This window comes from Sparus aurata, chromosome 16 (assembly GCF_900880675.1).
Source record: "Sparus aurata chromosome 16, fSpaAur1.1, whole genome shotgun sequence".
Classification (NCBI taxonomy): domain Eukaryota; kingdom Metazoa; phylum Chordata; class Actinopteri; order Spariformes; family Sparidae; genus Sparus; species Sparus aurata.
Window position 1 is genome coordinate 6102838 of NC_044202.1, and position 23472 is coordinate 6126309.

General features: G+C 42.1%; 3 protein-coding genes across 4 annotated transcripts; 2 read left to right on the forward strand and 1 right to left on the reverse strand.

The window, feature by feature from the left end:
• The first annotated feature begins 1416 nt into the window (after window positions 1–1416).
• slc22a3 (solute carrier family 22 member 3) lies at window positions 1417–6498 on the forward strand. The gene is made up of 11 exons (XM_030391887.1): window positions 1417–1853; window positions 2001–2104; window positions 2202–2356; window positions 2604–2772; window positions 2859–2976; window positions 3089–3192; window positions 3306–3520; window positions 5018–5126; window positions 5223–5335; window positions 5437–5536; window positions 5795–6498. Exons 1-11 carry the CDS (start codon window positions 1455–1457, stop codon window positions 5841–5843), a joined length of 1635 nt encoding a protein of 544 aa, XP_030247747.1. The 5' UTR covers window positions 1417–1454; the 3' UTR covers window positions 5844–6498.
• Window positions 6499–7173: 675 nt separating this feature from the next.
• Window positions 7174–19676, forward strand: afdnb (afadin, adherens junction formation factor b). 2 transcript variants are annotated; one of them, XM_030391885.1, is made up of 24 exons: window positions 7174–7487; window positions 8569–8761; window positions 8931–9037; window positions 9138–9259; window positions 9370–9452; window positions 10266–10346; window positions 10450–10655; window positions 10803–10948; window positions 11492–11586; window positions 12149–12420; window positions 12623–12766; window positions 13857–14055; window positions 14144–14235; window positions 14320–14406; window positions 14527–14592; window positions 14714–14787; window positions 15056–15174; window positions 15264–15419; window positions 15515–15609; window positions 15745–15885; window positions 16680–17558; window positions 17993–18071; window positions 18172–18214; window positions 18942–19676. In XM_030391885.1, exons 1-24 carry the CDS (start codon window positions 7392–7394, stop codon window positions 19033–19035), a joined length of 3669 nt encoding a protein of 1222 aa, XP_030247745.1. In that variant the 5' UTR covers window positions 7174–7391; the 3' UTR covers window positions 19036–19676. The 2 variants fall into 2 exon arrangements, with proteins under 2 accessions (XP_030247745.1, XP_030247746.1); XM_030391886.1 differs by having other exon boundaries at window positions 7175–7487; window positions 15518–15609.
• On the reverse strand, window positions 18111–23287 carry dusp23b (dual specificity phosphatase 23b). Its single transcript, XM_030391893.1, has 3 exons — window positions 21971–23287; window positions 20411–20681; window positions 18111–19540 (listed from the first exon to the last, which is right to left on the reverse strand). Exons 2-3 carry the CDS (start codon window positions 20678–20680, stop codon window positions 19355–19357), a joined length of 456 nt encoding a protein of 151 aa, XP_030247753.1. The 5' UTR covers window position 20681; window positions 21971–23287; the 3' UTR covers window positions 18111–19354.
• Window positions 23288–23472: the final 185 nt, after the last annotated feature.

Consider the following 23472-nt stretch of genomic DNA (forward strand, 5'->3'; position numbering starts at 1 on the left):
GATCTCTTTATGCTCCACTTTTGGTTAATATTTACAATAAGCTAAATTCTGTCTACTCACTGTGTGCACAGCTGTGTCTTCTGTGTTTCTCGAGCTACTCTGTTTTGTTTGTGCTCCTAAATCAATCTGAAGAGACAGTTAATCTCATACGCAGAACAAATTAAGATCTTGTTTTTTGGATTGCTGGTGGATTGAGGTTTTAAGGATTAAATTGAATCAAAGGAACACATATTTTGAAAGATTTTACAGGTTAAAAAGGAAGTTTAACATAAAAATTCACTGATCTGAAATACATAATTCAAAGACTAATGTCTGTAAAGACTCTTATGTGAACTTAAACTTGAGTAATATTTTGTGAGGGCAGGTTAAATCACTGTGGCTCTTTGTATGATGAGATCCTGGACCCAGATGTTTGAGAACGATCTTACTGATGAAACAAAGATGTCTTGATGTCGGTGTACATTAACACAGAAAACGTCACGCTGCTTAAGCTCAACCAAAGAGCCGAGACAAAATTCTCAGAAAACCATGTGACACTCTTGATGTATGATGTTCTTATAGGCAAAGGTAATTCAGTAACCTGCAATACAGTATGTCCCATTTCTCTACCAAAATACTCCATTTTGGTAAAACTTTACATTCAATTGTATGCAGAAAAGTGTGTACAGGCAAAGGTGATAGTGGAAGACAAACCAAGACTACTTTTGTGAATTTTATTTCGTTTATTTTATGTGTTTTGCGATGATCCAATAAGGCAAATAAACTCGTCTTAGGTCCGTAGAAGAGAGAAACTTGAATTCAGACGGTGTACAGTTGTATCTTTCTATCCAGTAAGGAAATAAGTGTAAAAACATCTCCTGTCTTTACATTTTATGACTTTACTGCTTCTACATGTCCTAGCTGAAACTGCTGGAGCTATCACTTCTTGCAGCACCACTGTAACTAGTGACCAGCAAGCTGTTTAGCATGCTAACCTCAATAGCATAGACGACTTTGACATGTCAACACTTGTTTCATCACATTTTAAATTAAAATTCCGGCAATATCATACAAATTGACCCTTTAAAAGAGAAGAAGAAGAAGAAGTGACAATTGGAATTTCGGGGAGGTACATTTGTTTAAACAAACCTTTGTGCAGATGAAGTGCTACGTAGCTAATGTATTAATTAACATCATTGATGAAAATATGCTATAAAATCCAAAACATGCTGAAGACAAAGTTTCCGTCCTTCCCTGGGGCCCCTGGAGTCACGTTTACAGGCCAACTAATCATAGATTGCAGAATTCCTGGAAAAGATGACCATTAAACTGAAGAGTGAGAGAGGAGGGAGGACTTTGATCAACACCTGTCCCCCTCTCGTCTCTTTAAAGACACATCCCCGCTGAGACATTCTCAGACAGGAGTGTTCTGGCAGACACAGCATCGTATGCAAGATACCAGATAACCAGCAGATATGGCAAATGTAGACAAACTCATGGAGCTCATAGGAGATTTTGGGCCTTTCCAGAAGAAGGTTGTTTTGCTCTGTTCATCACCGTTGATGCTCTTTGCTTTCGTACTTGTCGGGGTGGTTTTTTTAGGGCACGCTCCGGATCACTGGTGCTGGACACCTGAATCTGAGCGCCTCCAGGAGGAATGTGGTTGGACGGACCTCGAGATGCGGCAAGTCACCGTTCCCCGCTCCGAACAGTCCGGATCATTCAGCCGCTGTGAGAGGTTTGGCGTAGACTGGAGCAAAAGCAATGACAAATGCAACAAGCTTGACTGGCTGCTGTCTTCTAATGAGACCCAGTTGGCGCCCTGTGATGGCAGATGGGTGTTTGATAAAAGCCACAGCACTATTGTTTCTGAGGTAGGTGCATCTTCTTCCTGCCTCTTCTGCCAACATGAACAGTGTTGAGGCTGCACCTTCCATCTTACAATGTCACAGCAGAATTGATCTGTAAATACACTTAGCTTTCGTTGTCGGTGAAACATCATGTTGTATTTTTCCTCCTAGTTCTCGTTGGTCTGTGAGAGATCCTGGCTTGCTGATCTCAATCAAGTTTTCCTGGCATGTGGGTTTTTTGTTGGAGCTTTCATCACTGGCTACATTGCTGACAGGTCTGTTATGCACTGTTTAGTCTCAGCTGACCCCCACCCCCATCACAATAGGTTTTCTAATTACTCTAAATAATATTAATACTTGATATTTTTACAGGTTTGGGAGAAAGCCATGTTTCATTGGATCGATGGTTGGCCTTGGTATCTCAGGTGTCGGGGTCATGCTGTCGCCTTGGTACCCGCTGCTGCTTACTTTTCGATTCCTGCAAGGGTTTTGCGGAAAGGGTGCTTGGACAGCCAGCTACGTCCTCTGTATGTTCATACACTGGAGCTCATCTAAAAGGACTAGTATAACCTAGAAACCACAAACTATTGTGGAGGAGTTGTGCTCTTAATCCCTTATGAATCTGCCATGTTAGTAATTTAGTAAATGTGAGTTAAGGACATAAATCTAATTCTGTTTCTTGATGTTAGACACACAACAAGTGTCTTTGCTTTGACGAATAAATACATGTGTAAAAGGATAAATCTCATCTCATCTCATCTCTTTTTGTTGTAGTGATTGAGTTCTTCGGATCAGACAACAGGAAACTTGTGTCCATGGTGAGTCGGACTTTCTACTCCACTGGCATGGTCATCCTTCCGGGCCTGGCTTACTTCCTGTCCTCCTGGAGGACCCTGCAGCTGGTCATGAGTCTGCCCTGCATCCTGTTTATCTCGTACCACTGGTATGCAAACATGGTTCGCTTCTTTTATGCGGTGTAGCTCTGATATTAACATTGAATCCAATGCAGACGTGTGTTTGTTTCCAAAGGATTGTACCTGAATCTCCACGCTGGCTATTCTCACAAAAAAGGACTACAGACGCCTTGAGGGTTGCTGCGGATATTGCAAAATGCAACGGGAGATCTTTGCCACATAATCTTCAAGAGGTGTGACAACATAAAAAAAAAACCTACTTCTTCTTACTGTGCTGAATAAAATGATAATCTAGAAATCTGATTAACCAAATCTGATTAATTTCTTCTATGTAATATTTTCCAGATTAAACTTTTGGAGGAAAAGAAAGAAGTGGCTCCTGTTTCAGTCATGGATTTGTTTCGGACAGCAAATATAAGAAAAAACACACTCATTTTAATTTATGCTTGGTAAGTCAGGTGTTTCTTTGTTATTTTTTCCTACTACACGATACAATAAAATACTTGATCCCATCCCTGAAGGATGTGCAAATAATATATTATCTGATGTTCCTTTTATCCAGGTTTACAAGTACTGTCGTGTTTCAAGGCCTGGTGCTGCGGCTGGGGATCACAGGCAATAACCTCTACTTGGACTTCTTTCTCTCTGCTGTGGTGGAGCTTCCCACCGGCCTCATCTTCTACCTGCTGGTCGACAGATTGGGCCGACGCTCGGTCATGGTCTTTGCCAACTTCACCGGTGGCGTTGCCTGCCTCACAGTCCCGTTCATCCCCATGGGTAAGCACAGCTGACCGAGGCACCAGAAGTTGGTGGTTACATCCAAGTACTTGCTTGGTAAAGTGGAGATGCCTCCACCTGCATCCCATACCTTTCACAAAACCACCTCCTTGACCATAATCAGTCAGGCGCCAGGACTGTTAACCCCACCGAGACGGCCCTCCTCACCAGAGCCTCGTCCCGCTCATCAGTCCTCATTCCCCTCGACTTAACCTCTGCATTTGACACAGTCAACCACCAAATCCTCCTCTCCACTCTGGCTAAACTTGGCATTGTTGACTTTGCCCTTACCTGGCTCACATCATACCTGACAAATCTCACCTTTTAGGTCACATGGACTCCTTGTCTCCTTGTCCAAACCCTTTTTTTTCTGGAAACTGGTGTCCCTTATTAGGACCGCTTCCGTTTTCACTATACACTAGATCAATAGGCTCTGCAATCACATTGCATGGATTCTCTTACCACTGCAGACGACACCCAACTGTTCCTCTCTTTTCCCCCATCCATCGATACCCATGTTGCAATCGTATCTAGGAATGTCTGACAGACATCGCCGCTTGGACAGCTGCGCATCACCTCAAGCTCAACCTCAGTAAAATTTAACTCAAAGACTGCCATCGCATGGACCTGTCAGTCAAATCAAATCAAATCAATTTTATTTATATAGCCCAAAATCACAATCACATTGCCTCAGTGGGCTTTACAATCTGTACAGTGAACAACATCCTCTGTCCTTAGACCCTCGATTCGAGTGAGGAAAAACTTCACATGTTGATGGAAAAAAAACCTTTTAACAGGGTAAAAAAAACAATGGAAGAAACCTCAGGAAGAGCCACAGAGGAGGGATCCCTCTTCCAGGACGGACAGACATGCAATAGATGTTGTGTGTACAGAAAAGAGCAACAATTCACAGTTTACAGGTACATCGACAGAAGATCTGATACAAGTTATGCAATCACTGTCGAGGACGTCACAGTATCACTTTAGTTGACTGCGAGGAACTTCGGCTTAATCCTCGACGACGGACTGTCCTGCGCCCCCAACATCACTGCTGTGTCCCAATCCTGCAGATTTATCTCCACTGGCTTCCTGTTGTGGCCCGCATCCGATTCATGACGATGGTGCTTGCCTTTAAGGCTGTCAATGGAACTGCAATCGTCTACCTCCAAACACACGTCAGACCACACGTCCCAACACGAGCACTTCTTTCTACTACATCAGCTGGTCGGCTGGTACCACCATCGCCGAAAGCAAACAGCTCGCTCAGCGTGACTAATGTCAGGACAGCAGAATCACTCACCATCTTCAACAAAAGACTCAGGACTCATTTTGTTCAGACATCACCTCGACCCTGCATAGCATGACGGTGATATGTTGTGGCTTCTTATTTGTGACAAATGTACTTTTTGTGAGTCGCTTGGTCAAAAGCGTCTGCTAAATGCCCTAAATGTAAATGTATATATATCAATCCTTTTGTTCTATCTGTCTTTTCAACAGATTATGTCTGGCTGAAGAAGGCAATTGTGATTATTGGGAGGCTTGCTGTCGCCATTGGAATTGAGACCTTGAACTTTGCCAACACAGAGATGTACCCAACAACTCTAAGGTTTGAATCCAATGTTAGTTGGTCGACAAAGATCAGCTTTTGGTAAATTGTGATTGTCTTACTTTTTTGTGGTTGGATTTGCTGTTTCTCTCTCAGAAATCTAGGTGTGTCGGTGTGTTCATCTGCCGCTGACTTCGGAGCAATTGTAGCGCCATTTCTGCTCTACAGACTGGCCAGCATTTGGCAGGAGCTGCCTCTCTTGCTTTATGGTATGTTTTTAATCTTTCTGCCACAATATTCTTCAAATACTCTCTGAAATGGCACATAAGGGAAATTCAAACTCACCAACTTAAGATAACATTTGTTTCAGGTGTGATGTCGGTGCTGTACAGTGCACTGGTGACAATGTTGCCTGAGATGAGCGGAGTTGTGCTGCCAGAGACAATCGAGGATGTGGAGCATCTTGGACGGTGAATAGATTTTATTGAAAACACATCATTATATATATTTATGTCCATCTGTCAATGTTTGAGTATAATAGAAAAGACAAAGGTGAAGAAATTTAGCATTTATGGCAGAACAGAAAAGTGTTGAGACCGGAAGATGGTGAGTAGTGCGAGAAAAGGGGACAACTTGATGTCTGAGAGGCAAAAATACATTTACTGTTCATGCTTTAGTCCTTAACGTGCCTTTCTTGTGTTTCTTGTGCTTGCTGCGCTTTCTGACAGCGGGAAAAACAAGTCCAAGGATGCAGAGGGGAACAGCTTCATCGTATGACTGATGCCATGAAGACCTGGAACATTGTTGGTGTATTTCCTACACATGTGCCGAGTTTACAATACGCTTGATGTCCTGTAGTCTCGTTATTAGATGTACAGCCAGCGTAAAGTACTGTGAAATGGTGGCTGTTATTGCAGTCTTGTGTTACATTGGATATTCTGAAGCTTTAAAATGTGTTAACGATATATTCTTTCATTATGATGGGATGAAACACAGGAGGTGTCAGGAAATCAAATGATGAGAGAATCCATATCTTTGCAGCCTCACACCTCCACAGTGCTAATTTTCCACAGTGAAATGATGTTTATTTATACCCAGATTTTAATCTTACGTCACCTTGAGCTAATGGTTATTAAGGTAATGAAACTTACCATCGCAATAAGATAGTGATTTTTTTTATTGAAAAGCAGCAGAACTGTTGATTTTGGTTGCTTGTCTTTGTTTGTATTATGTTTGTCTGTAACCTGTCGGGATAAACTTGTGAACTGATTTGATTGAATTTGAAAGAATGCTCTCTATGATGGGTGATGATAAAGTTATAATGGCCATAGTGTTTCCAGAGAGAATTAAATCATGACCCCTGAATTTAGATACTGTGTAAAAATGTCTAAGATGAGTGTTTATTTTATTAAAGAAAAGACAGATTATGTAACCTGGACAGATTCATGCTCTTTTTTCCACTTTCTACTTTTCAACTTCCTTTACCCATTTATCGAATTGATCATTGTTTCATCTTCTCCACATTTTCTAACATCCAGACAACAATACCCTTGATTGTTAAGTTGTTGTGTGTGTGTGTTTTTTAAATGCTATACTGTATATCTAATTGAGGGTTGGTTTTGTTGAGGCTTTTGTTCCATTGTGGGCTTCAGGGCAGCCAACAAAAGCTGCCCTACATACACATAGGGCTAACTGAATGGGGAAGACCATAAATTGTGTTGTAAATCACTGGTATGCATGAGAAGTGGGATCCCCTCAAGCGTAAATATCCGTGTCGCTGAGAAAAGGAGGATGGACTTCTCTCATGGCTCTGAGAGTCCTGCACACTGTCAGCGTCACATGATGACTTCTGCAGCGAGGTTATAAAGTATGTGCAAAGAGGTGCACCAGCAAACTCTGGTGAGAAATCAAGATGTGCACCGTGGAAATGATGCGGTAAAGATTCAAGAGAAAGTGACAGATTACATTTGGTGGTGGACTGTAAAGAGGTGAATGGTTTGCCTGTGACAGATATATGATTAGGAAACTGTTCGCCTCACATAACAAAGATCCGCTGACCCGTTAAATGAGGGCAGGGGGATGTGGGGGCTTTGAGAGGGGACGTGGATGTGGGGATGAAGTAGGCAATTATGTTTAAAAACTCACCGCTACAGCACAATGAGGTTGTAACTAATGGGGAATAGATTGAAGAAGGGGTGGGGTCCGAACAGAAGAAACAACACCCGGGGACAGTTTAGAGCCACAGGATATTTCCTCTCTGGAGAAGAATCTGCAGCAGCCACTCGAGTTAAAAGTTAAACTTTTGAGTTTAATCAGGGGGGAAAAATGCCGGAAGAGGAAGAAAGAGAGAGATTAGCCAAAGTCATCAGACAGTGGAACAACAACAGACTGGACTTGTTTGAAATAAGCCAACCTGATGAGGTGAGTCATCTGACAGGGCTCATAAACCGTATGATTTCTCTGTTTGTGTTTGGTTTATTCTCTGAACAACTGCCAACACCACAGTTCTAGATGTGTCTTTAGACATAAACACTTCACCTACCAAAGTATATTTAACGGTTGAAGTCATGGGATGCCACTTTAGTGTTTTCCACCTTGTGAGATTTCAGATTTTTACTCTAACACGATCTCTTGTGCTGGTCTGCAACTTATTTGATTCTATTCAGTTACTCATGTTTTATCTGAACATCTTTAATATATTTCACATTTCAATGCTAAAGTATCTACTGGATCCATATACTATAATATTTATCATATCGTGGAGATTACTGACACATGAACTGCCTGTTTCAAAGTTGATTTAAAGTCTGGTATCAGTTTCTTTAGGGGGAAAACACTGAACTGGTTAAGTACATATTGTGAGAGCACTGTGTGCTTGTTGTATCCTAAAGTCTGACTGAAATCACATTTAGTCATCAAAATTATATAAAAAGATAGTATCAGAAATGCTTCTTGAAGGGGCGTGTCTCTGTGTTTGATTGACAGCTGCTGGCATCAAATTTTAGGGAATGACAGACCAAGTAAACAAACCTGCATGACAGTCTATGTGTCATCAGCAGACAGCTTATTTGTCCGTTGTTAGTCGCAGTAAACTGAATGTTTTTAGGGTTTTGAACTGTTGACTGGAACAAACAAGCAATCTGAAGACGTCACCTTGAGATGTCAGAAATAAACGAGAACTTTTTCACTTTTCATAAACATGTTTTGGACTTGAATGTCAGCAGTTCGGTGCAATCTACCATTCTCTGCCACTCTAATCTGTTTGAATCAGTTCTTTTTGTTGTGGCCCTATAGTTTTACATGTGTTGGTTTTGTATGTGTTGGGAGTTGCAGTGATAATAGTGAAGATGGCTCTGGAGATAAATACATCAGCTTTGCCTGATTCCATCCTTCCACGTTTACCTCTTTTGTCCGTTCCCACATACAGCAAACTAGAAACACTGCAATCAAAGACTTCCTTTTTAAAAGCCAGATTCCAACAGTTTTCTGTTTTGACGAACAGAACCTGGAGTTTCACGGCGTGATGCGCTTCTACTTTGAGGATCACGTCGGAGGGAACGTGGCCACAAAGTGCCTGCGCGTTTGCAGCAGCTCTCCGACTCACGAGCTGATCGAAACCCTCTCAGAGAAGTTCAGGCCTGACATGAAGATGCTGACCACGAGTTACTCCCTGTATGAGATCCACGGCAATAAAGGTACTCAGGAGACTCCAGGTGAAAAGGGTCATGTAGATTCTGAACCTGGTTTCTTCTTCTTCCAAACAATCAAGTGATTAATCAACAAAGTAGCGTTACAGTAGGTGGGTTTGTCACTGATTTATGAATATGCTCTGACCATTTTCCTGTGTTTTCACTGTGGAATAAGAACGCAGAGTGGATCTGGACGAGAGGCCTCTGGTTGTGCAATTAAACTGGACGAAAGACAACAGAGAAGGACGTTTTGTGCTCAAGAGAGACAAGAAGAGCTCGGAGGTAACGCTCTGAGCATTTAACTGCAGTCGAGCCGCTTCATTCTCTCCTCGCTCATGTACAGTCTCACATCTACGTTCTCTTCATGTGCCCGACAATAAAGGAAAACTGTCACGAGAAGGAAAAAGGAGGCGTGATCGAAAACTTCAAGAGGACGCTGTCGAGGAAAGACAAGAAGAAAGAGAAGAACAAAGCGGCTGACAAGGTTTCAGAGGATGAGAATGGGTAAAAATGTTTCATTGTTCACTATGAATGTTTGTTTTTTTCCCCAGACTGCTGGCTTCAGGCCTGTACAACCGTCAGAATAACATTCGCCCCTTTGAACAAACATCCAGGTCAACTGAGAAGCCACTGAACAACAACAGCATTTGTGTGTCTAACCGTGAGGCAAAGAAGCAACAGAGGCAGGCTGCCCCGGGTGAGTCATGTGCAAACTGTGGAAAAGAGAAATAATCAAGAACAGCACAGTCTACTGTATTAAATCACATACATATACAGGGCTGCAATTGACGATTATTAATTGACCGTTTAGTTGTTTAGTCTATAAAATTTAAAAAAATGTGAATAATGCTACACATTTCTCCCAAACGGCTCTTCAAACTGCTTTTTTTCACCCCTAAATCCTAAAAACATTACCGTTAGGGACGTTGATGACTGATGATTGATCATGTAATCGCTTTTAAAAATTTTAAAGATTCAAGTGTATTAAACAACAATCAGAGATGAGCAGAAATACTACAGAAAGTATCAAGCTACAATTAGAAATATATGATCAAATATATAAAATACAAAATACTGATAATAGAAAAAATATTTAACTAAAATAAATGTAAAAAAAAAAAAGATATTCTATACAAACTGATATGATTACATTGGTTCAAATGTCTTAATTTGTTCATTATTCAAGTAACTTGGTGTTATAACTCCTGATGAAGCATATTCAATCACAGATCAAGTCATACTTCATGATGTTTAATATATTATTGATAATTAACCAATTACCGATTGTTAAGGCAGACAACTATCAATAAAATAACTTGCTTTAAACTAACAGGCATGTCTACTCTCATAAACGAGAAAGAAAATAAGCAAATCTTCACATTTAGGAGGGAAGAAATAGAATATAATAGCAATTTTCTTGACTAATGAACTGATCTAGCTCTATTAAATGTTGTAAACATGTCGGCTGCCGGTCATTGTTTTTCTATTCCACACATGACTTCCAACACAGGAGTGAGGCCTACAGGAAGTCTTCCTCCTGACTTCTCTGATCAACCCGGATTACCAATTGGAATTAAATTCTGTGATCACTGTGAGTATGAGACTCTTATTTTCTCGCTTCAGTTGAAAGCCGCCTGCCTGCCCTCCGTCTCATAACGTCCTCCTGCCCCCTGCTGGTGTTCTTTAACTTTCAGCTGAGGAGGCCTTCCTGTCTGCAGTCATAAATTACACCAACAGCTCCACAGTTCATTTCAAGCTCTCACCCGCGTACATCCTCTACGCTGCGGGACGCTTTGCTCTGCAACGCCATTACAGGCGAGGCTCTCCGCCCTCGGGGCAGACGCACGGTGTCACCTCCATCGCAAACAAAATGGTGGCCGTGACAGAAAAGGTCATGCAGGCAAGTGCGAGGAAACTCTTTTTTGTTTCAAGTGCACACACTGAATGGATGACGGCTCAAACTGCAAAAGCAAACTGCGAGACCAAAGTCACATCTGCCAGGTGTTGTGTGAGTTTATGTGACGCCGCTGCTATATTTGCCTTGCAGAGGCAGCAGGCCATCGCCGGCGCTCTCGCCTTCTGGATGGCCAACTCCTCTGAGCTGCTGAACTTCCTCAAGCATGACAAACACCTCAGCCCGCTCACCCAGCAATGTCAGCTGGATCTGTCCCACCTGGTGCACAAGGCTTACAGGTAACAGACAACTGAAACTGCAGGACACACTCCACATCGCCTTTCCACCACCCATCAAATGAGTCCCTGTGCTAAAAACATGTCATCAAAAAGTATCCATCCAAGCCTCTGCCCTCCTGGAGGCACCACAAGTCTCCTGACACCAAAACAAACCGCTTTAAAAACAGGTTTCCAGCTGCAGCAGCAGCTCTGAGCTCCCAAATACAAAAAGTATGTATACACAAGCACTTCAGAGCCGACTCTCTGACTGCAACATGCAATCTTTCCGTCCTCTCTGTCTGTAAAATCAATGACTTATGGGCTGACGTGTTTATACATCGGCCAACGTTTTACCTACAGCAGACACAACACTGATTTCCGGGAAGTTGTGACAGCGTGTAAAACCTAAATAAAACTGATTTAGATCATTCTTGAATCCTTTTCTTCACATATACTCAATTGCAAAAGGCTTAAAGACAACACATGTAGCGCGTTTTTGAACACATAATGTGAATGTGCGGCGTAAACTTTTGATTTTAACATGTGTCTCTCACTCCCTCCAAGCTGCCTGCTGCACTGTCTACAGAGTGAGTTAAGGAAGCACCTGCCAACTTTTTTGATTGATCCGGAGCAACACGGCCCACTGCCGGCTGGTATAGGTAAATGTTTTGTTTATTTGTACATCACAGCAGTGATTAATTTACTCAGCGCACATCAATTAAGACTCTTAAGAGGAGCTGTGACGCTGCCAGCTGTGATGTGGAAAGTACCAGGAAGTCCTACGTGAGTAAGAATGAAGATACTGTGTTAAAATATTACTGTAAGTCTTAAAGTCTCTGATTTTTAAATGTATTCAAGTATCAAAAGTACAAGTAAAAGTAGATTATACATATATTTACATGTATGTTTATACTGTGTACAGTTTTTGTTCTGTTTTTGTGATGAATTAAATCAGTGTTTTATCCATTTGCAGATAAAATACATTAATTCAAAATGTGTTACTGGCTCTGATGCTGCATGCAATCTGCAAAATATTGAGTCACCTGAGTTTTAAAATAAATGTAGTATAATATTTGCCTCCAAAATGTAGTGTAATGGAAATATGGAGCAGCAAATAAGTACTTAGAAAATGTACTTGAATAAATGCACTTTGCTTCACAGCTCCGTCACCGGCTGCCAGATGTTTTGTATGCCTTAAACTTCTGTCTTGCCCGTTTGCAGAGATGGTGCTGAACACCTTGATGAACACGATGTCTCTTTTACGCCGCTGTCGGGTCAACCCCGCCCTCACCATCCAGCTCTTCTCCCAGCTCTTCCACTTCATCAGCGCCTGGCTCTTCAACCAGCTGACGAGCCCCGGGGCCGACACTCCCGGCCTGCGCTCCCACTACTGGGGCGCCGCTCTCCGCCAGAGGCTCATGGCCATCGAAGGCTGGGCGGAGAGGCAGGGCCTGGAGCTGGCTGCCGACTGCCACCTCGGGCACATTGTTCAGGTCGGTCCCTGCCTGCGATACATGGATGAAACACTGGTAGAAACAAGGCTCACGCCGCGTCTTCTGTCCATCAATCTGAGCTCTCTTTGTGAGGCGACACATGTCCGAAGTTGTTTATGCTTTGCAGGTTTTAATTACGTGTCAGAGCACATATTTCAGATGGTACAAGCTGTTAAAATAGCATTGCCTGGGCTGTTTCTAGGCAACCATGCTCCTGACCATGAATAAGTACTCAATGAAAGACGCGAAGGACATCCAGAATACCTGCTTCAAGTTGAACTCGCTGCAGCTGCAGACGCTGCTGGCTGGTTATCTCTACGCAACCAATGAGCCTCACATCCCCTCTGTGAGTACTTCAGCTACTCTTCCTCTCCTCTTACGCTTGTGTTGCCTCCCCTGTTTCACTCCGCAGTCTAATGATGCTTTCTGGGACAAATCCCTCCAAGACGTTTGTGATATCAAGAGGAACAGCCTGCAGAAATGAAAGTACTGCTACTAATAAGATCTGAGCAGAGAAAATGCACTGTAGAGTCGATATTTTGGGGGATTTAGCATGTCCTCGACCACAGAACAGGAGCTCAGCCGTATAGATTGAGTCATATGAATTATTTAAAATAATGAATACGACCATGAATTATATATGAAGAAAAGTGGGACGCTTTTGAGTGATTTCTCTAGTATTTTGCTGAATATTCGGGGTTTGTGAATGTGCGACAAAGACATGTCAAGTTCCCCATGAAATCGATGTAACAGGAAGTGAATTCAGTGGATCCGCTGCGTGCAAGACTACGGTCAAATACAATATCGCCCGCTCGACGAGGCTGGAATTACAATCCAAAACAAACATATCAGTCTATTGACACAAACTCAATTCAACCACCAGCTGTTAGACATCAGATTATCACAGCAAATTGCAAAATTAGCCACAGTTTTTGCCTCTCATGTACATTCAAGCCACTGATTTTCTTTCTTTCCTGCACAACAAGATGCATTTGGATTTTTCTAAAGGAGCACAAACCACAAAAGGAAATAACTGCTTCATTACCACCTCCTAAGTTTAGGTTAAAAAACATGAAAACTATTTTAATACAAAGAGTCTTTTGATTAATATCTTGAAAACAGAGGCTAAGCTGCAACGATTTGCACTCGAGTCCAGTACAAGTACCTCGGAACTGTACTGTGTTCTTCACACTGTTCGGCAGTTTCTAGTGAGTATACATTACTTTATTTTTGGACTTTTCTACCTCTCTAAGGAGGTCAGCAGTCAGAGTCGTCTGCAGGAAAGTCTCCAGTATTCCTCTCAGGGTCACTGCAGACAGATTGGATGTCCCCTCCCTGAAGCCTTGTCACACAATGACAAATGTCAATCCACATACGAGAACGACCTTTTCCTGAAATGTTTCCGCTGTCCGATCCACATGTCATCCTCGCTGCAGGATTTGATCGATGCTGTGGTGACGGCTGCGGCGGCCTCTGCAGATAACCTGATTTTGAGCGAAGGACGGGACGTCCAGCTGGAGGAGAGCCTCGACCTCCACCTGCCCTTCCTGCTGCCGGAGGGAGGATACTCCTGTGACTCTGTGCGAGGAATCCCTCCAGGGTTTAGGGAGTTTTTGGAGCCGATATGCCGGAAGGGTACGTCAAAATGTTAATATAAACCAGCAGGAAAGTGTCGCATGGAAGATAAACACACTTAAAACGGGCGTGACGTCATTCTCCTCAGGTCTCTGCTCCTTAACATCCCAGCCGACCTCTAAAGGTGACTGGACCGTGTACTTCAATGAACCAACTTCCTCTGCAGAGAGCTCGTACTTGGTAAGCATAAACACAGATTTGTTGAAATATAATTCAAACAAATACAGCACTTTTGGAGTTTTTTTTTCCGATTTCCTTCAACAGGCAGCGCAAAGAGAGCCAGAGGTCGTGACCGTCACTCTGAACAAGCCTCTGAACAGTGGCATGGGGGTCAGCATCGTGGCTGCCAAGGTGACTGCCTCAGTGTTTGTCCCCGATTCTGATGTGTTCACTAACTGGAACTGCTCAAACATGAAATGTATCTGCTGAACGTCTCAGCTAATTAACGTCCTCGCTCTTGTTTTGCCACAGGGAGCGGGGCAAGGTTACCTTGGGATTTATATCAAATCCATCGTCAGGGGAGGCCCGGCTGAAATGGTGAGAGCTGACACATTATCGATCGAGCTGAGCTGCTCAATGTAAAGAATACTTTCATGGGAATTAAGCAAGAAAAGATTGGAATAACTAACAAATTGTCTCGTGTCTCCTCTGTGTAAAGAACGGCAGGTTAACAGCTGGGGATCAGCTGCTGAGTGTGGACGGTCACAGCCTGGTCGGCCTCAGCCAGGAGAGGTAGATACATGACAGTCTGTTATATATACACAACCAGTTGCAACCTTGTGAGAGTTGAATGTTCACTGACTTTCCATGTTGATATCGATGAAAGACGAATTGAGGCCCGCTTATTGCCAAGTCACAAACATCTGTGTTTGGTCAGACAGTATTATTAAGATGTTTTGGGGTTTTTTTTTAGCAGCGCAACCTTCACTTTCCAAACTACAAATTTAATACGCCAATAAAACGGAGAATTGACCTTCGACCTGTTCTCACAATGATTCAGGGCGGCAGCGATCATGATGCAAACCGGCCCCGTTGTGACCTTACAGGTTGCCAAGTTTGGAGCGAGCTACCACGGCCTGGGAGCTCTGCTGAGCGAACCGACCTCAGAGCAGAAACCAGGTACACTATTCCACCTGTCAAACCATCGTTGTTTTAAACGTCTGCTATTCAGGCCACGAATTAAGACTTTTTTTTTCTTGCGTCACAAGGTGATGAAAGTCTGGCTAATTCGAACGGTAAGTCTGTGGAGCTGTACAGTGTGGCGGACGCCGCTCCGTCAGAACATCACGGAGGCGGCAGGAGGAAGAAGGAGCAGATAATGCAGAGAAACCGACAACTGTACCGCTCCAACCCCAACATGACCCGTGGGTGCACTTCTATTTTCATCACTTAAATGCATTATTGCGAAATGCGATGAATGTCTGAGTCATAAGAACGACTCCAATGTATTTATTTTCAGCAGATTTCAGCCCCGAGGATGCAGATGAACCTGCTCACGCCGTTGTGAGAGGAAACAACATGGCTGCCGTCTCCAGTATCAACCTTTGTGCCGACGTGAGTTTTCCAGATTTCTCCGTCTAATTTGCAAAACATACAGTTGCTGTAAAACGGTGTTGAGGAAGGAAAACCAAAATGTCACTGTCAACTGAATGCATTTCTTTCCGGTTACTCTCCATGTTCCGTATTCAGTCATTTCACAGGGAATACTTGACTCTTCCGACTCCTAAGTCCCAGGAGAAGCACCTGTCTGATTCCAGCCGACCACAGCAAACACTGAAAGTCTCTCTGAGGCCTTTAGACGGACAGCGCTCAAGTAAAAGGACTTTAATGGTAAGTCTTTAATAAGTAAAGAGTATTAATGTCCCTCTGGGAGCAAAAAGGTTTCATCACATGTATTATTTAATCAGCAGTAAATAGAGGAAAGTCAACATATTGTTCACAGTGCAGGAATGAAACCACACAATTACTCAAGGAGTGAATTCAGTTACAGTTTAGAGGTTCTTTTTACGGCGCTTTATCATTCTACTCCACTTTATTTCAAATGGAAATATTGTACTTTTTACTTTGCTACGTTCATCTGAAACATATACTTGAGTTACTATAAGTTTTCAGACAAAAATGTTTACATAAAAATACATTCAAGATGATAAAATCCAATGTATTTTTAAAGATCAATACAGTTGCTCCTGATCTTTTGGGTTGGAGACCTTTCACAATAAAACTGTGTCCCTTCTCATGTTGGTGGCACTTCCAACAAGGAAACACTCCAATAACTGTTCATATGAACTAATATTGTGGGGGTTGGTTCTTTTGATTTTCTTTTCTTGATTTTCTTTGCTGCTTTATTCTCTGTTGTTATTTTTAATCTCTGTGATGCACTCTGCACTACTTTTTGTATGAAAAGCGCCATGCAAATAAAGATTGATTTGAATATTTCATAAAAAATAAGATGGATACAGAAAGCTAGGATGTTTAAATGGCCGGAAACCAAACTAAATAAACATAAAACATTGTGTCACAGGCACATTAATTGAGCAACTGGAATTAGTTCTATTCCCTCACTGCATAAAATGATCATTAATAGTTGTTACATGCTAAAACAATCTCTGCATTTCCTCTTCTAGCGTCAGGCCCTGTCACAGGAGAACCTGTGCGTGGACAGTGGAGGCCCCCTGCTGGACAAAAGGCAGAATTTATGGGAGCAGAAGGAGCAGCGTGCAAAGCAAATCATGAGCCACTACTCATCTTTCCCCATCCGCTCCAGTGTTTCAAGTCATGACATCCTCTCAGATGACTGTCCTCCCACAAAGCGGCAGCAGGGCAGCCGCACAAGTGGCGCCGGTGTCTGGAGAACTCCTTTTTCACAGCATCCAACACCGACGCCTTCGATCCAGCCCATACGCATAGACATCCCTGTGACCAGGGCGATGAACACGCACACAAATCCTCCACTCACCACCTTCCAGAGTTCATCTCTGCTGGCAGCGACGCTGAGCCGAACCCTCAAAGTGAACGGAAACAAACAGAGTCCTCAAAACCAGGCTAACCATATTTACGCATGTCCCATTACTGCAACCAAGAAGCTACCTCAGCCCTCACATCCATCACACAGATCCTCCACACACAGGGATCCGGCAGCAAAACCGCAAGTCAGCATCACTCCAACAAAACACGTCTCCTTCCAAGAACCTCCGACTCAGGGCCCGACAAAGCAAAAAGACCCGCAGGAGCTGTCTGGCCCGTGGAGGAGGGAGGCCCAGGAGAAGCTGGAGAAGCAGCACAGGCTTCAGGCGGTGGAGCTCCTGGAGCAGGAGGTGCAGGAGCTCCAGGCCAAAGCCAAGCGCACGGCGGAGGAGAGCAACCGGCTCAGGAGGCTCAGCCTGGAGTGGCAGTTTCAGAAGAGGCTGCAGGAGGTTCAGCAGAGAGGAGAGGACGAGGACGAGGAGGAAGACGAGGGTTTGGACATGATGCTGACGATACAGCAGCTGGAGAGAAGAACACAGGTGAGGCGCCACACAGGGTCCAATTAAAGGGAAGATCCACCATAAAATACTTCTACTACTTTAGCAGATTAAGTGGGTTTAAGCAAGACAGAGCATCACATATTAATGATAAATAATAGATTAGAAGTACACAGGATGGGATGTTTTGGACCACTGTAATATCAAATACTAACGATTACACTTTCACGGAAGATTATAATCCTTCTGAAAACACATTAAACATAAATTTAAACATTATTTCTCCATGTTGTAGTGTATAATGATGTTTTACGACTAGTACAGAAGTATCTGCCTGAAACAGTTGCATAAGTAAGTCACTATGTCTACAAATGTTACATTAAAAGTGCCTTAATAACTTTAATGAATAAAGAAATGCTTCTGCGTTGAGTAGAGAGACGAGAACTTACATCAAATTACGTCTTTTCCTTGTTTAGAACAGGAGAAGCTCTGCCGGGAACATCACCGCTGAACCGAAAGAGTTGGAAAAGCGAAAGGACGACGAGGCAAAACCAGGTAATTGAACATGAACATTGAAAACTGCTGATACAAGAGTCTGTGTTCATCAGACGTATGGTTTTTATTGCACATTACAACATGTCCGTGTCTCTGGCAGATCAGAGACCAAGTGGACCGGGTCAAGATATCATCAACACTGAGTGAGTTTAACATTTGTTTTTTTTGGCAAAACTGCTTTTTATGCAGCATTTTTTCAACTCTTTATGACTTAATGACAGAAATCTCCATGCACAGTTGTTCACGACCACACAAAGCTTCTCTAGTTTAACTGTTTTAAAGGAACAGTTCACCCCAAAATGAAAAATTCAGTTATTATATGTGATTTAGGTTTCGAAGTAAGTGTTACCAAGGCTGCAGTACAGCACAGTCTAGCGTCCATGCCCGTCCTTCACCTCATAGATTTCATTCTGCCAAGTTGTTTTTTATGAAATGGCGTAATTCAGCGAGAGTGCAGCTTCCCTGAAGTCTGCATATCGCCAGTCTTCTTTAATCTTTATCTGCCGGAGTGTGTTCACGCACTGAAGCAAGCGTCCAGTCACACACGGCTGCCATGACAGCAGCCAAACGTGACGTGATTCTGAGAGGAGGATGTGGTGGAGCGATCACTGTCCTACTGATTGTTGAAACGACATGCGGGCATTTCCATTTTTTTGGGTGAACGTACATTTTTAAAGTGGCACATGATTGCGATTTAAATCTCCCAAAAACCTTTAAAGCATTTGAGAGAGATCCCTGAGTAACATAAATCAGCAGACGACACTCTATAAGTACATTTTAAAACTGCACATGCTACCATTTGTGCCCCCTTAAGTGATTCCCCGTTAATAAAATTCAAGTATTCTGGCTAATATCATCGTTTAATTACAGAAACCAGGAGGAGAAGATGAAGAGAGCGTCGGCTCCTGAAAAGCTCACGTTCAAGGAGCGCCAGCGTCTCTTCTCCCTGGCGTCCAGTGCTTAAATGAAGGTTACAGCCCTGTGAACGGAGGGCGAACAAGTCTACATAAACTATATAAACAAAAGTAAAGATGTGGGAGCAGGACAGAATACAGTACCATGTGAAATGAGGGTGTGTGCCTGTATGTACAGTAGAGATGTTTGTCTTAGTGAAATGTCCCAGGGCCAACATGTTCACTACTGTTTGTATTTCCCGTTCCAAGATAGTAAAGTTCATTTAGCAGTATAATCAAGGCACTTCCTTCCACTTATTTTATACTTATTAACTGTAAAAACTGTACGACATTTGCTTCCCAACAGAAGCAGAACTGTTTTTTTTACTGCTACTTTGTGCGCTGATAAAATTGTACCACAGCTTTTTCTTGTTCGTGAGTCTCGATCGAGCCGCTTCTCAGCCTGCGGATCTCGTTGATGGCATCGATCCCCGAGAGCTTCCTCGTCTTCACCAGGTAGCAGGCCAGCATGGTGCCCGTCCTCCCGTGTCCGTGCATGCAGTGAACTCCCACGCCCTGAAGAGGAATCAACATAATATTTACTCTGTTCAACAGTCTGTATCAACGCACACACATCCTGCAGTAGTTGTTTTTATTAGACAGGATTTTTACGTTCTGTCCTCGCAAAATTAAATGCCATTTATTTAGAGTATTGGAGTCATTTTATTTCTCTAAAACAATGCTTTTCTTTGACGTATGTGATATTAAACTGAATATGTTTAAATTATAGAGTGTTCATCTGACGTAAGAAGCGATTTGAAGACATCCTGTCATTTGGTTTTAAGAGGTTTAGTCAGTATTTTTCCACTGTTTTCTGACAATTTATAAAACTAATGAGTCATTTGGTTGATATTTGAAAAATTGTCATTAGTTCTAACTAGGAATAAGTACCAAAACCTGGTATTAAACAGGTCCTGGAGCTGAATAATTAAAAGACGGTAGGATATGAACTTTTTTGAAACTACTTTACTAAACACAACCAGGAATACTGACCCTGTCCGACTGTTAAAAGAAAGCTGACACGAAAAAAAACAAACAGGCTAACCTATAAAAACCTGCTGATTTGTAATCTTTTGTGAGGCAGGAATAAATATAATACATAGTATGGAATTCAACACACTGACAAAAGCTTTTTATCCCTGTTGCTTTTTGATTCATGCACTTTGGAGGAGCTGCAAGGTTGTGAAAGACAGTTTTTCCTTCCTACTGTTCCAGGATTTTTTTTTTTTGCCAGAATCAAGTAAATTTGCTGCCAGATGTATTCGGTTACAATGCCTGTGGTTTGTAAGCTTGTGCACAATGAAAGACTCAACCTCAGAGTACTGAAAGCACTTTATAAGCAGGACAATTCGTCAGCCACAGTCTATCAAGCATCTGAGCTCTTACCTCCCCCTTGGAGTTGGCTTCCTCCACGATAGAGAGGAATCTATCAATCTGACTCGGTGAGGGAGGAGTGAAGTCGGCGATCTTGATGTGGTGCAGCTGCAGCTCTGGGCACGAGTCGTGGTAGGGTGGTTTTCTCTCGCACAGGCAGACCAGATGTTTGATGCCGTTGTCCAGCAGGTACTGGTATTCACACGTCATCCTGGGCAGCGCCAGTCCGGCCAGTTTTCCCGGTTCAACCCAGGAGAAGTTGTTTGGAGACATGGAGGCCATGCTGGAGACAAAGATTACGAGATTTATTAAGCTCACGGGAACATTTAAAATCCTAAAGTTGTGCTCCAGGTGAAATCAATACCCTTCAGACATTTCAGATATTTTATTACCATTCATTTTAGTTTAATTGTAACCACTTTATATGACCTTGTTTTTGTTTTGCTTCCAATTTTAGTATAAATCTATTGAATTATTCTGGCATGGCTGAAAGGTTTTAGTATTTTTACGTCACTGGATGTTATTTCACACTATTTTCATTTGATCACATCATCCAACATTTTGTGGCTTTGGCTTTTTATTATTAGTGACTGCATTTATTTTGTCAGTATTTTCTCCCTGTTGTGAGTCACCTCTCAATGATCTATTGAGTATAAATAAAGGTTTATTGATTGAAATGTTGTTGTAGTCTTTACTTTTTGAAGTTTGGCCCTCTGAGCTAGCTTTAATCCCGTCTGTGTTTGAATGAATGTGTATTCAAGTATCGCCAATTGCTTATTTTTTTCACTTGATTGGGTTGAAACTTGCCCAAGAGACCCTGAAGCTTATTTGAATGAACAGAATATAAAACACATACACAGAAATATAAGTGATCCGATTTTAAACTTTCATAATTCCTAACTAAAAAAGTAATTGGAGTGTATCTCTAGGAGTTTATTTACACCAAGTGTTTCAAGAAAAAACATTTAGCTACCCAAACAACACTTTATAACTTTTGCTACTATGAATGAAGCAGTGAAATCCCTGCAGTGATCACTTATCTCTCTCTGGCTAGTAAAAAACACTCGTAACCACACATTGATATATATTAAAAAAAGGACTTTGGCATTTTGTAGCAAGCTTTATAGTGCTACCTTTCCAGCAAGTTGGTTTAAGAGACCGTGAGAAAGTGCAGAACGTGAGAAAAACACTCAGACAGTGTTTGACAGCCTCAAGATATTTGTCTAGCCAACATTAGCATACTGGCTCTGCTGAATAGTTCAGTGTCTGACTGGAGGATTAGTTTAACTACAGCACATATTTCAATATAATAAGATACAGACCTGATGGGAAAATACACTCTGCAGGTCACACAGCGTGTTATGTTTTCAGAGAGATTAGAAGAAAAGGAAAAGAGTGTAGCTTCTAGTTTAGCTAAGTTAGCAAATGTATCACCAAGTTAGTAGCTAGCTTACCTAACTCGCTGCTAATGCTAGCCACTCAACCGTTAGTCATTAGCTTACGTGAAGTAATTAATTGTCTGGCTACTACTCAACACAACCGTGTCAGCGCTGTGTCCCTCTAAAAAACTACCTTTAAGATTACGTAGAGCTTTCTGTTGAGATGAATGGACGTCCTCGCTGTTTGTCAAGCTTGTGCTACCCGGCTAGCAGTCAAGCTAACGGCTCCGTTCACTGCTAGGAGTTGTTTTAGTGTGTTAGCTCGTCAACTTGCGACACAATAAAGTTCAGGGGCGGTGCAGCGGTCATAAACCCATCGTTTAAAATCACCTCTACTCTGTGGCTGTTTTGTTTAGATATGTATTTGATGAATTAATTCAACCTGAACACAAATAGGAACCTTCTGGTGTTTTTGAATTATTTGGACACTGACTGGACTCGAACCTGCGAGCTGTGCTGCGTGACGTACATTGCCTTATTTGGACATCCCTCCCTGCTTAGGGGGTGTTCCCCAGTTAAACAGCTGGGGCTACACTCCACCCCCTTTTCCCCCCCCAAAAGTTTATCTTGTAAATAATTAGACAATAAATTATAAATGCAGATATATAATATTAGTTTATACATTTAAAGGATCGGGTAGAAATATTCTGCTTCATACTCAAAACTTTGTCATCGAAACGCTGTCATTTATAACCAACCTAAAACCTTCTGTACTAAAAGTGATGTCATATAAAGCACTATGGTAAATGTCTTAACACTCATCATGTCGCTTGAGTAGATTTAAACTTGTTAACTTTGATAGCGTTCGTTATATCCTATTTACTATTTGATGAACGCCCCCCTCTGGAGAGAAAACACATGTTCCCCGCTCCAACATTTCTCCATCCTGATTGGTCACGTGTTGGAAGTTTGGAGAATTCACCAAGATGATTGGTTGCAGTATGTTGTTGTCGCCGACATTTTTAACGCGTTCAGGTCGCAGTCTCCCCTGGAGGCCTGGTGGGTTCGAATCCCACTTCTGACAGTACGCCTGGCATTAACATGTGTGTGTTGAGTGATCAGCTGTAATTACAAATGTGAACGATCACTTTGATGTGTTGTGTTTGTACAATCCTGTGCCGTCTGTACATCGTCAGGCTCGGGGAACCAACCAAGAGTGTTCTCTCTATACGTTTCTCCCTTATTTATATTGAAAATATATAATTTCTACTTTATCTTGAGACATTTTTGTATCAGTTTGTTTATACACACACATCTTTCTAAGAACAAAACCCACATTTCTTCTGTTCATGTATATTGTACTTCAGTTACTTTGCAGATTATTTGCTGCATCAGAGCCAAAAGAAACATAATTTCAGCAATCACATAAAAAAACCTGAATCTGATAATCGTTTAACATGTAAATATAGATATAATTTACTTTTACTTGTACTTTTGACACTTAAGTATGTTTAATATCAGATACTACGACATTTACTCAAGTATCATTCGTATGAGCTGCTTTCACTTTCACCAAATTCATATTTTAACACAAAATATTACTCAAGTATGACTTTTGGTTACTTTTTAAAACACCGCTTACAGAATATTTATGACACAGTACATTTTGTTAAATCATAAAGTTTTTAGACGGAT

What these genes read in the sequence shown, in the direction of transcription:
- slc22a3 (XM_030391887.1), top strand. Translation starts at nt 1,455, where the DNA reads ATGGCAAATGTAGACAAACTCATGGAGCTCATAGGAGATTTTGGGCCT. An exon ending in ACTGGCTACATTGCTGACAG is followed by an intron (nt 2,105 to 2,201) that starts GTCTGTTATGCA and finishes ATATTTTTACAG; the next exon opens with GTTTGGGAGAAAGCCATGTT. An exon ending in ATGTACCCAACAACTCTAAG is followed by an intron (nt 5,127 to 5,222) that starts GTTTGAATCCAA and finishes TTTCTCTCTCAG; the next exon opens with AAATCTAGGTGTGTCGGTGT.
- afdnb (XM_030391885.1), top strand. Translation starts at nt 7,392, where the DNA reads ATGCCGGAAGAGGAAGAAAGAGAGAGATTAGCCAAAGTCATCAGACAG. An exon ending in TGACAGAAAAGGTCATGCAG is followed by an intron (nt 10,656 to 10,802) that starts GCAAGTGCGAGG and finishes TTTGCCTTGCAG; the next exon opens with AGGCAGCAGGCCATCGCCGG. An exon ending in GGACGACGAGGCAAAACCAG is followed by an intron (nt 18,072 to 18,171) that starts GTAATTGAACAT and finishes TGTCTCTGGCAG; the next exon opens with ATCAGAGACCAAGTGGACCG.
- dusp23b (XM_030391893.1), bottom strand. Translation starts at nt 20,680, where the DNA reads ATGGCCTCCATGTCTCCAAACAACTTCTCCTGGGTTGAACCGGGAAAA. An exon ending in AAGCCAACTCCAAGGGGGAG is followed by an intron (nt 19,541 to 20,410) that starts GTAAGAGCTCAG and finishes ATTCCTCTTCAG; the next exon opens with GGCGTGGGAGTTCACTGCAT.